Source organism: Poecilia reticulata, linkage group LG19, assembly GCF_000633615.1.
Source record: "Poecilia reticulata strain Guanapo linkage group LG19, Guppy_female_1.0+MT, whole genome shotgun sequence".
Classification (NCBI taxonomy): Eukaryota; Metazoa; Chordata; class Actinopteri; order Cyprinodontiformes; family Poeciliidae; genus Poecilia; species Poecilia reticulata.
This window is the reverse complement of record NC_024349.1, coordinates 22,786,076-22,799,686: the sequence shown is the minus strand read 5'-3', so window position 1 is coordinate 22,799,686 and position 13,611 is coordinate 22,786,076. Positions and strand designations below refer to the sequence as shown.

General features: G+C 40.5%; 1 protein-coding gene across 4 annotated transcripts in view; it reads right to left on the bottom strand.

The window, feature by feature from the left end:
- The window catches only part of itga3b (integrin, alpha 3b), a 38,532-nt gene extending 26,741 nt beyond the window's left edge, over positions 1 to 11,791 (bottom strand). For 3 of the 4 annotated variants that reach the window (XR_536372.2, XM_008437842.2, XM_008437844.2), the window contains exon 1: positions 11,423 to 11,790. Coding sequence is in view for 3 of the 4 variants with exons in the window: in XM_008437842.2 (XP_008436064.1) it covers positions 11,423 to 11,613 (191 nt within the window). In the remaining variant the exon portion in view is untranslated. Of the gene's footprint in view, positions 1 to 11,422 lie in introns of all 4 variants that reach the window. The other variant, XM_017301707.1, reaches the window with a different exon arrangement.
- Between the last annotated feature and the right edge of the window lie 1,820 nt (positions 11,792 to 13,611).

Below are 13,611 nucleotides of genomic sequence, written 5' to 3'. Positions count from 1 at the left end.
TGTGAAGCGATAACAGTGACCTGCTACTGGCACCTGGCTACTGGCACGGGTGCCACTGCCCAGCAGCACGGGGTGCCCTGACCAGCTACATCTTAATAACGGCAACTTCTAGCTACTATGACGTATGCCACAGCTTTTGTGTCAGACTGAAAATTTATTATTTTATTTTGAACCAAAAAACAAAACAAACAACAACAACAAAAAAAAGCAAATACATCCGTCACAGATTCAGTGACATATACATTGCAGCTTCTGTGACAGACTGAATATGAATGAATTTATTTAGAAAAAAAAAACAAAAAAACACCGGTGGATCTGGCACAAAGTATTGCATTTCCTCTTAAGTGTTGCGTTCCCTCACAAAAAGCAAATATGCCCTGGTCTATTTTGGATACAGTCACAAATGTCAATTTAAAATTTCTAAATCTTTTAGGGGTACGCAGTACCCGACCGTACATATTTTTACCCCTGGTTAGCAGGACGGCCAAGATGGTTCTAAATGTGTATCCAAATGCATATTATGATGTATTCTATTAAAATAGGTAACTATGGGTGGTTTTAGAGGAAGTACAAGTTATTTGTGGATTTTAATTATTTGCAGGCAGTTGTGGTCTCTAATCCCTGTGGATACCGGGGGTCCACTGTATTCAGTTTGCAGCAGATCTGTGCTAACTGACAGCACAACCAGCTGACTGTATTTTGAGTCATACGGATGACTCAAAATAAAGCAAAAACCCAAACAAATGTCAGGCAAACATACTGATCCGTTTCCAGCTGTGTTTCCATTACAAATGTGTTCAAAACTTTGTAGATATTCTGCAAACGTCGAAAAAAAAACAGAATTTGGCAATGCCTGTGCTTCTGTTAAATAAGAAACGCAATTAAAATCACGTGTATAAATTTACTCATGCAATGTCAGTCATAAACATGTCACGTCACTATGCGAAAAAATGGTTTCCATTGCAGTTTTATGAAATACACAAATTTTGAAACCAAAAAAAAAAAAAAAAAATCCACCTCATCCCATAGCAAAAACATTTTCGCAAACAATGTGAGTTTTTTTCAAAATCACACTGTTTCCATTGACCAAGTTTTTTTTTTGTAATTCCAATTTGCGCAATTTTAAAGTCAATGGAAACGAAGCTGCTGCCAAGGAGACCAAAACAAAAATCATGAGCTGCACATTGAAGATGAAGAGCAACATGAAGACAAGCCTTCAAGAACAATGCAACAAATCTGGTAAAAAAAAAAAAACCTAGTCTGTATTAATCACTGGAGTCTCAGCTGAAATCAGAACCATTCTGATCTATTGGATAAATATGTTGATCCATCTTTGTTCCCAAAGGTATCTTAGCAACCGTTTCCTAAAGACAGCATCCTTTCTGTTGGTGTTTTTTCCCAGCTTTTGTGCCTCTGGATCCAAACTGAGTCTAAAGTCTCTTGTTAGTTGTTTTGTCAACTGAAGAATTGCATATATACTGTAAATTTAATCTGCACGTACCTCTTATTGTTTTGTCATTTCAAAAAGGAGATGCAGTGATTTTATATAATCCTGTCGGCATTCTTAGTGTCCCAGAACATCCGTTACCGTCTCCTTAGACTGCTGAGGAAAATATCCGCTACAGAAACCCATGAGGTTTCCAGTCCAAACAGGCCTGAAGGTCAGTTTGGTCTCTGTAGACTGTAGACTCTGCCTCAGGTTCAGCTTTTCTGAGTTCCATAACAAAGAAAACAACCAAATCTGAACTTGTCTGGGCTGATATGACTTTGCAGAGGTCTGTGTTTGTATGTTTCAGTCAGATGAAGATATTAATCTCATTCCAAACCACAGCTGCTGCATTTAGCAGGCAGGTCATTCGACCTGTGGAGCAGCGGCGGAGTGCAGAGACGTTCCTGGTTACACAGTACACCATTCTCCACAACGCAAGATGCACACAACAAAAACGAACAAAAAACAAAACAGCCTCCCACTCATGGAGTCGTGATAAACAAAGACAAAATGTACGACTTGTTCTTTGCTTTAACATGTTGTAAAACAATAGAGAGGATTTCTTCATCACCATTTAGATTCACTGCGGGGAAATATGGAAGAGCGGCAATGAAATCTGTTTCTACAGGCCAAACCACAATCCATCGCAGACAAGACAGCAAGATCTAATGGCAAGATATGTGACTCTGATTTGACAGAGAGCTTTTGGGAACTGACTATGGTAATGGAGAACAAAAATTAAAATCAAAAGTCATACAGCAATGGCACAACTGTCTCCTGGACATAGCTGTCGATACCAGAGGATAAGGCATTTCTAAGGAATGAAGAAATCACTGCTATAGAGTCAGTTAAGATTCATGTTTTTTTTTTTAAGAACCTTCCAGGAAAAGGAGAAACAAACGTTTTTCATCTGGTCTTTTCATTGTTGCAGAAATGAATCAAACGTTCAGAGTTTGACTTGTCCATGCTGGTGTGATTTTGTAAGTTTGTGCTGACACATCTTGATCACATATCAATGTCAAATCAAACCACACTTCCCACGTCTGGTGACTCATCAGGAAGGAAAACGTGTAAAGACGGGAACAAACAGGATGTTCCATCAATAACGGGAAAACGAATGCCCGCCTGCCTCGGAGTTTCAGAAGCAGAAGGCGGGACTCTGTTGACCCGTTGCCATTTAGAGCCACTAAGCAAATGAATGGAGATAAGACTGAACGCCGTGACTCAATCTGCAGATCAAATTAAGCATGAGGACGAAACAGAGACCGAGTTTGATCTCTTTATTCAACCATCATGTTGTAACAACTGATCGAAAGAAAACAAGATGTGCAGCTGTGGACTTCACTGCGACTGCTTTGGTAACGGGAATACAGCGTCTGATTGATCCTACATGAACATGCCTTGAACTTCTTGTTTCTCACCGGTTTCACAGTCTTGGTGGAGTTGAAGACAGTCGAAGCTAAAAGTAGAAAGTGAAACACACATGCTAAGGTGTTCTTCATTTGGGTTTATTTGGTTATGCTCAGTGTTTTTCATGCTGCTGGAGGTCGGAGCAACGAGAGACGCCGAGCAGTTCCTCTAACCTCTGAATCAAAAGGGATGAAGAGACACAATCGGTAATTAAAGGAGGACACAGTGCAGAACCAGTGTACTGAGGTCAGTAAGGCGAAATATCAACGTTCACTGGTCCATGACACGGCTCTGGATCTGGCTGTGTCGTCTGGACAAACATCCTCTTGCAGCCCGCCATCTGCCTTTAGTAAAACAGTAACAGGAGGGAAACGCATCCAGATCCAGGCAGAGAAATGGAAGATGGGAGCCATCTTCACGACAAAGTAACAGCAACAGCAGCAACACGTCAACCTGTGTTCAGTTACTACCACAGAGGTACAGAATGTCAACAACACTGAGACAAATATTAATATACACAATATTAATACTGCAAAGAACTGTTTGAACTGTAGTAATTATTCCAAGTAGCATTAGCTCACCAATAAGATGAACAAGCTAACAGAAGAGAGGGTAAAGGTCACAGAGTAAAAGATGGATTTGCCACATCTCATAACATCACATCAAAATGTAATCATTTTTTATCACATCATTTTCTTATATTATTTTTTGCATGTCTTTTGGAGGACCAGGACAGAATATTTAATAGGTAAAACACAGTGAAGAACGCGATCCTGGCAGATTCCATGGGATGGTGACCAGAGTCCAGGGACAGGAAAAGATTTTTAAAAGTTTCAAAAACCACAAAGATTTTCCACAATCCGAAGCTTAAAGCCCATTTTTAAAGAAGATTCCAGAGAAAGAACTGGAGTGACACTGTCAGTATATCATCATTATACACAAAACTGATGTTAATACAAGAATAATATTAGACGCATTAAAAATCTTCTGATCTGTTTTTGTTGCTGCTAAAGATCTCAGGCACCAAAAGATGGAGAACTGCGGCGTAGCGCGCCTTAATCTGCAGCTTCTGGGTCAGATGACAACAATGTCTCTGGCATTAAGGCGCCTAATGCTTCCTGGTTCCTCGTCACTCGGCGTTTACTTACGCAAACAAACAAACCCTGAGCCAGGTCACATGGAGAACTGCATCCAAATGCATGCACGCACACTGGAATGCACATTTACACAAACAAACGCGGCTGGACTCCTCATGGACGCATGTCACTTTGTGACCCCCATGCTAGCTAACATTGTGCTTGCGGGACCCAGAGTATCAGTGACCGGTGACATTTTGACCTCAGTTGGGGAGAAGGCAGGAGACTGATTGGTTAAAAACTTCCACCGACACAGAAGGGGGCAACCTGAACTGAACCTGCTATTAACAACAACAACAACAACAAAACACACAATGTTGGTGAAATATCTGCTTCCAGCAGCTGATATGGACAACCCTTAACACGTTTTAACAGATTTTTATATGACATGTCATTCATATAAATATATATTTTTTAAATAAAGAAGCAGACATTAAGATGTTCTTTGGATGCACCACAGTTTTGAGCTTACTTCACCTGAATGCACACTGGCCTAACCACATACACCCGGATTATTTCCCCTCAAGGGTGAAGAATGAAGGGGGAAGGTGTTGAAGCATATTGTTTTTTTAAGCTTCATGTAGCTGTAGCTATCTTTAGCCCCTCAGGTCACCTGCTTCTCCACGCTGCTGGGTCAGAAGACAGAAACAACCTTCACTACAGAAACTTTGGTCGATAAAAGTCTCTCCTTTGAATGTCTTCTCGGCAGAGATTAGCAAGAGGCGTAAAATCTGACTTACAAAGCTTTCAACATTGTATTACAGGACGTCAGTCAGGCTGCAGGGTAAAAGTGCAACACATGTCCTAAAGGACTATTTACCATTTATAAACGTTGTTTATTACTTATATTTCTTAACATTTCTAATTTACCATTTAAAAAGTGAGCACATACCATAAATGGCATATTAAACCTGCTTAAAAACACACCACAATCTCCTAAACCGCCATTTGCAAGCTATGAAGGCAGCAACTGGGATTTTGCAAAGTGCCATTAACACAACTCCATACATCACAAAGCTTCTTTTGCACTGTGGCAGATCAGTAAGTACTGGCTTACTGTCATGTAAAAGTGTTGGCTCTCGAAGTATAAACCGTCAGCATCTGAAGGTGATTTATGGCAGCAGCTCCATCGTTCTCCCACAAACACACTTCACAGACAAAGAGCACCAGCCTCTGTGCACAGAGGAATGTTGGATCGATGCCACGTGCAAATCTATCAGCATCGTTCCTACGCTGAAAGGAGTCTTTTCCTAACAGCACACATGCTGAAGCTCTTCCATGCAGATCACCTCTCTGTACGGCTCCATCCATCTTAAGACTCTCTCAGTATTTCAGTATCAGTTTTCCACAAAACATCACATTTTGCATCTGGGCCAAAGTTCACAAGTTTGCTGTTAACACAACTGTGTAGAACTTCTCGGATACATCTGAGTTTGTTCAAACAGCTGCTTTCTTTTTACCACTAACCCATAAAGTCTAGATCTGTGAAGAGAACAACGACTGGTTGTCCTGTTGACCGTTTCTCCAGTTCCTCCAGAGTCACTGGGCAGTTTCATGTGAACGGCCATATCTTGGCAGGTTTGCTGTTGTGCTACTGTCTTTTCATTTCAGATAACAGCTTCAGGTGTTCTTTAATCTTCATGATGCCGTTTATTCACTGATGTTCTCTAACGAACTCCAGAGACCTTCACATCAAAGATGGACTCAGAGATCTGAATCCACACAGAGACTCTATTGACTAATTAGGTTCCTTCTTGAAGCTTTTGACATGACGCCATCTGTCAATCAATCCAGTGGGTTTGTCAGCAACTGACCAAACTCACACTCCTCTGTAAAACTTAGTTGCTAACCTGTTACTGCCAAACGAACAAGCATAATTCAAGCACAAAGACAGATCAGTCTTTCTGCCTCTTACTGGTTTCTGGTGCATTAGGGTGTGTCTTTATCAGAGCAAAGGTGGACATTGGTTGCAGAGGGAGTTTTCTGTTATAGTAGCTGCATTTAAACCAGTGCTTCTCAATTCCAGTCCTCAGGCCCCCTCTGCTCTTCATGTTTTAGATGTGTGTCTATTTCAGAACAGCTGATCCAAATGATCGCATGACCTCTTCTGCAGTCATCAAGTATTGCAGAAGCCTGTTAATCACTCCAGGTGTGTGGCAGAAGGGGAACACCTAAAACATGCTGAGGACCGGAATTGAGGAACACTGATTTAAACACAGGAAGTACTGACTGCGTCTGACATGACATCCTCTTTAATTCCGGCTAACTCTGCGGTATGAAAGAAAAGCAGAACCCATTTCTTCTGCGTGTTCTGACTGAACATCATATTAGTGTGTAAACTGGAACATACCAGTTTAATTTGCACCTCACAGCGCTGAGGGGAAGACCCGACGACACTAACGTCTGGTTTTTATGGCCTCAGGCAGTCAGACAGACATGAAGCAGAAAAATCAAATGCATTTCAGCTCTGATTAAATATTCATCAGTCTGATGAACCATTTGCTTCAACTCTTAGAAAAGTGCAAGGACTCTTCAACTGTTAGTATCTTTCAAGTTTTTTTTTTCTTTTTTCTTTTCTTGCTTTTATGCCCAAAGATCATCATTCTCACTTGCAGCTTGCCTCAACCTGAAACCTGGCAGGTTGTGACTTTGCACAGAAAAGTAATACATTCCAAGCATACCACGGGGTCAAAGAAATGGAAGAGCCAATAGGTGGCCAGCTGACTGCCCAGTCCCTCCTCCCCTCCACAACTGAGGACGACCAAAACAAAAAAGAATCAAGAGATTCAACAACGGAGAGAGAGAGTGAAGACAGACATCCCACTGCAAAATGGCCTCAGGTGTTTTCAACATTGACTCCTCGAAGTAATGCCAGCTTCCTATTGGACACCAACCCCCCACTCTACCCATCAGCTCCACCAGGAATCAGGAATCTGGAATATTTGGTCCAAATGGATAATGATGAACATTTGAACAGGTTAAAGGGAACTTTATGGCTGAATTTAGGGGATGGACACTTTCAGTCTACACTTTCATCCTTCACCCATGACTCTTTGTGAGTCATGGGTGAAAAACACTCATTTCACCCATGACTTGTTTCGACTAGTTTATATTCCTGAGCAAAGTCTTGAGTCATCCTTCATTCCTTCATATCCTTTCTAAGCAGCCCGACTTTCGCCTGATACTTTAAATGAATCCGAATCAATGATTCTTTGTGCTTAATGTATCTTTGCTCTTTTTGTCTGACAAGATTCTCAACTCAACTTACCAACCATTGGCGTTTCCACACATAGCAGATCATTTAGTGGGTAAAACCTTTTAAATTAGACCTGAATTTGACAACAACTCTCTGTTAAGAAGACACAGACTCTTTCATTTTCATGTTGTAACACCGACTGAACAATGATACAGTAATCAACAAAAAAAAAATGATGCATCAGTTTGGTTCTATATCTGACAATGTGTGTCTCTGTCTGATGTTACTGACTTTCAGATACTGTTTTTCTACCGTTTTGGGTTCGACATACGGGGAGTGATGATCGACAACGACAGGTGAAAGCATACGCCGCCGAGAGGGAAAACCCACCACATGGGACACAACAGAGGAGGCAGAGACAGTGACAAAAGTTGGACAATTTTCAACTGTCTTGTGTTGCAAGTTGCTTGGCTGGAGGAGGGAAAGCGATCGTCAGCTCATCATGCAAGTTCCACAGGAAATGAATGGAGAGCGAGTGAAGTCGCCTCCCGTGTGTCGAGGCCTTGAGTAACGTCCTAATCCAAGTAATTCCAGAGGCATTTTCTAACTGAAAGTCATAGTCTCATATTTCATTAAAATCATTAAAATTCACTAAACTAATAAACAATATTGTTGAGTATTTCATCCCATTTGACTCACTCATCATTGATATTCCAGATTGAATTGTGTCTGTTTTTCTATTCGATCTGGAATATGAAGGTGTTAGCAGCAAAATGCTAACATTGTTTTTATTTTTAGAAGCTATGGAGCAGCTAACATTGTAATTTGCTACTAAAACTCTATTGTGAGTTTTGGTATGGACAAAGATCACATTTTGCTGCTACCAGCATTGTTTTCATCTGGGTAAGTTTTATAAAATGCTTGGCTGGGTAGCATGTTCTCTATGTTTTTATATGACTTGTTATTTCAGCTTGAGGCACCATTGTGTGGTTGTAAAACTTATGTACAAAATAATATATATATATATATATGTTGGTAAATGTTGACAGTGGAGTCTACACCTACCTTTATGAAGATTAAAATTATTTTTTTAGCCCTAAAAGGTCTTGTGTCGTCATCCAATTTCCTTATTTTTAGCCACAAACTCTACAGTATGCTGCACTGGTCAGACTGCACATGAAACAGCAAATCTATACAAAATTGAATAACTGCACCAAACGATATTTTTAGTCTATTGAATTGATCAAATAGCTGTGAAGCAGATAGCAATGACTTTTTGAAGCAGAGACACAAATATGGGCTCATGCAAGACCAACATCAAGAACCAGACGCTCCATCAGCACATTATGTGTCTTTACAGATTTATATAGTTTGTACAAAACCTCAGCTTAAAAGGGAGAAAGGAGGAAAATGTAGGTGGAAGAGATAAAGATGATATACTACCACAAAACATGCAGTAAGTCACAAGAGTACATGAGTCTTTCTCATGAACAGAAAGTGGGAATTTATTGCTAAGGTAAATTAAGTTCTGTAAAAAAAAAATAAAATAAAATAAATAATGCTCTATCAGTAGCAAATAGCAGCTGCGTGAAATTATTTTTTAACTTAGCTGTCTGGCTTCCAACACACAGCAAAGAACAACACCGGTCACTGAGGGTCATTTTGTACTCTGGCAGTTTTTGTCAAGAACATATTGTTATTTAAATCCAGGGATGCGTGGTCTAAATATGACAACCAAATACTTATTTCTATCTGAATTTTTTTTTATGATTTTTTTTTTTGCATAATTATTGTAATTTTCTTCAACAACGGAGATCAATTCTCGATATATCGTGCAACACAAGAAAGAATTCTTTACTGAACCAAAACCTCAATAAATGTACAAACTGCAACTGAAAAGCTTCTATTATGGTAAAATTTTACCAACATAAATATAATTATGGTTTATATATTGTTTAGAAAAGAGGTCCATTTGTTTTCTCTTTTGAAGCTACAGAAAAAAATAAAGCTCAGGTTGGAAATTCCTAAAAATGTATAAAATGCAGATCAGTTCATGTACGTTAGAATAAAAAGCAAATGCTCTGAAGTCTGTCAGAAAATATTATTGCAAATGCAATACTACCTTCAGGTATCATAAAGACTGCAGCATAAGTCTTGATCTTTACCTGCATTCATTTCCTACTGTTTTAAATGTTATTTTATTTCCCCCTCGCCGCTCCAACTAGGGCGACCCTGCATGGCAACGACCCCCGAGAGACGGAGCTGGGACGACACATCTACCCGTCCTGCTAACACAACGAATATTTTTGGTACATTTTCAGTCTGGCACGCTGGAGAAATTTAACCACTGAGCTCTGCATGGAGACTCATGGTTGCTGACCACACAGAGGAAGCAAACGACAAGTCTTTTCCTGCATCAAAGCAGAACTGCAGCTCAGATAAGAGAAGGTTATGGTGATGCTCTGTGATCAGGGATGGAGAGGCCGCTGTGATTGGCCGAGTGAGATCCAACACCAGACGACTGCTTAAAAGAATTTCATTCATGTGGAGAAAGTTTGAGAGAGGTTGCTGTTACAAACACTCACTGTCCCCGATATTCTCGTCTACACTGTGCTACACTGCGATAATTTTTCATTTAAGAGTGTAAAAGTGAAAAAACCCTTAAAACTGACGAATAGTTTCAAAACATTAGTAATATTGCACTGATTGGCAACTACTTCTAAGTAGTTATTTTATTGGAAATGCTGGATAAGCAACATGTGAATTAAATTGTTGTAACTTAAAGGCATCAGGGAGAATCCTGTTCACGTAAAGCCGAGTTGCTGATAGCCTCAGGAGACACATTTTATTTTGACAACTTGCTGAATCCCGCCCCGTGTCAGCCAGAGCAAAACGTGTCTCATCGTGTTTCTGACCTGCTTTGAGTGAAAGTCATTAGTTCTGCGACGTTCCACTGCAAAGCGAAATTACACACTCATTTTGTTCCAGAACATTTTGTAAATGTACATATGGACAGACATGTTGCATGTGATTGTTTACAAGTGGCAACTGTGTCTGCGTGCACACGCATGAAGCTAGATGGCAAAAAGGACGACTGTTTTAATTGGCGTCCACAGCAGCGCTGGAGCAATTCTGTTAACAGAATGAACCCTGGAGGTGGAGGGATTATTCATCCAGTGCTGCGCATCACAGGAAACATCAGAAAAACCTCAGAGGAACAACGCAAAACCACTTTTATTCTGATTTTTTCTCGCTCTCTGTGTCGGCTACACTACACACAGACCTGTTGCCATGACAACTGATTAGTGATTGACACATATAATCTAATTTTAACTCCTGCTCTACTGATGATATGCCAGAGTTGTGTAGGTCGCCTTTGAGTTATTTTTTTCCTGAACCGAAACACAGCGATTCTGCAGCACATATACATGCTAAGGTTGTCAAAGTCAAGCTAGCACAACTGACCTACTTCCCCTTCTCTTGCTATTTTTTGTTAATTAAAACTTTTTCCTGAGCTTAACTAGTTGACGTAATTTTGACAATTAGCACAAAAATACTTTGTCCCGTTATTTTCCACATACACTTACAGTAGTGCTTAATGGCATCATGGGACAATATGAAATATATTTTTATAGGCTGTTAAAATATTAGCCATGAAAAATATTTCCCTTTGACTTATTTTAATCAATATTCAGTAATTGTTGATTTTTAAATAACTAGTTACTTTATTATGGTGAAGTTTTTATTTTTTCTTCTTCTTGCTTGTGTCTGAAATTGCATCACATTTCCTTCACAAGGTGTGTTAAAATCTGTATGAAGCCAAAGAAAGAAAAACGGGCCCCCACGTTAAACTCTGCTCAGGGCCTCACACACGCTTGGGCCGGCCCTGCTTCTACATGCCCTTCTTGACACTTTCCGACCTGGATGAAAGAAAATTAAACCACCTTTCCTCATCTGCTCTTGCTTTGATAAAATAAGTGAGTGATCCCCAGGGACCAGACAGGAACAGTTGATCGCATCTTAACAGCGAAAGCCGCGCTGAGGCTCAGGTTGTCCGCAGGTGAGTGTGCGCCAGCTCACACAGGTAATGGTTGGCTTTCGGCAGAACACCCGATCTCTGCTCACACTGACCACCTGTAGGTACAATCCAGTGAAACAAAAACATTTCCCAAACACACCCCGACAACTTACAGGTATTTGTCGGAGCCCTTCGTCTGTCTGTGCAGAGCTACCGAGAATCCAAAGAAGCTCCCGTCGGTTTTCCCCTGTTTAATCACAGGAAACTTCGCATCTATGTTAAATCCGTCGCAGGTCGGCGTCCCGCGGTACGCGGCCAGAGCAGTCCAAAGTATTAACCGTAGAAACATGTTTAGGTTCCTCATCCACTCCGGGTTCAGTCGGTTTTAATCCCCAACTCCGCGATCAGGTCCACGATCAGCCGGGGTCCGATGTCAGACCAACAGGTAGGCTGATCCGACAGCAGCCGAACTCATGAATCAGTGCTGAGATGTGTGTATGTGTGAGAGAGAGAGAGAGAGAGAGTGTGTGTGTGTGTGTGTGTGTGTGTGTGTGTGTGTGTGTGTGTGTGTGTGTGTGTGTGTGTGTGCCGCTGCCCCTCTCTCTCCTGCTCTAATTTTCCTCTCAGCCTGTCTGAAAGCAAAGTGCCCTCATTCACAGTGAGCTACATGGTTGCTGTTTCTGTCTCTTACCGCCTGAAATGTTTCTTGAACACATCGAACAGCAGACAGAGCTCAGCTTTACGTCTGAACAGGCCTCTGTTAAAAATGTCCTGTTTCAAGCAGCTGCTACAAGTTGGTAAAGATATTTATACAGGTGATGATAGCAAACCTTTTTTGGTGAACTGAAAATCTAGCTAGATGTAAGTTGATTTGAAAGAATGCTGACATGGCATTCTGCTCAGTCACGGTCAGAGGTCAGAGGATTCAGTGCTAAAAACAAACAATTTGAATGTTTAGCCGTGGAACTGAAGCTGAGTTTAAAGGAGTGGACTGTATTTCACCGTGTCTAAATGCTAAAAACTACAGTAGCTCCGCAAATTGGAATTACGAAACTAAATGGAAACGTGCCAATTTCACAAAAACTCAATTTCTTCGATAAAAAAAAAAAAATTCTGGCGCCTGGAAGAGTTTGTTTTTTCTTTTTGACTGATAAATGATGAGCGTTTATCCACATGGCTGAATTGTGAATATATCTCATGTTACTGTTTACATCCGTTGCTGCCACAATTTCTAATGACTTGTCGCGTGAACAAGCTTATATACGTGTGATTTAAATTTAATTTCTTATTTAATAGAAACACCGCAATTGCAATTTTTATTTGTTTTTATACTGGAATATAGACAAAGATTTGCGCACATTTGTAATGGAAACGCAGCTGACAGGCACACATTTATTTCTGTCAGTGAAAAGGTAGACAGAAATAAATCCTGTCTAAAAATAACGTTTATGTCTCTGGACATTTCTTAGCCTAGTAACAGAAAAAGTTAGTTGTTTTTTTTTACAACATTAGGAGAAACAAACCAAAGTTATACAGTTCTGAAACATTTTTTAATGACCAGGGTTTCAGGGACGCTCGCAATATTTGGAGTTGTATGTTCTAAGAGAGCTATGCTAACTCTGTGCTAACACACTCGGTCCCTCCTCACATGAGCTCTCTTGTGTCAGGCCTGCTTTGATGCCTATTGCTGAAATTTGTGGCTTCCAGTAGGCAGTTCATTAAACCCTTAATCTCCTTCCAGAGTTCCCTGAGCAGGTCAGAGTTTTTCAGTTTAAGATCCCCTCACCCTGCCCCCATTCTGCTATTGGGAGCCTTTTATCAGGTTTGGATCTTCTCTTCACCTGTAAGGCAGCTTGTGATCTTTCATCTTGTCTGATTCACTTCGTCGGTCTTGGCTAAACTCTGGGACCGCTGACCGATCTTTAGTTGATCAGATGGGCTCAAGTAATCAGGCGGTCATCTCAGGTGAATGATGCCTCGAGGGGATCGGAGTTCAGTGAGCGCATTCCACAGACTTTCCCTGTTTTTCAGATAGTTCCTCCAGTAGATTTGAAAAGATTTGACATTATTTGGGACAATGAAAACATAGAATGTTTTAGTAACTAAATTTCCAATTTAGCTGGTCACAAAGGCTGGAGCTAATGTCTAACGTCTTGACCAAGACCAGAATGAAAACACATTGAACAGTTTATGTCAACTCCATTGTTAAACGTTTAACTAAACATCAGTTATTTACAGAAAAGCTGCTAATTATTTACACAAGTAATGAAGGTTGGCAGAAGTGTGTCACCACTAATCTTCCTCTGTGAAACGTGTCTTTAGAAGTGAACATGTAAATGTTTAGGAGTAAAACAGAATTGAT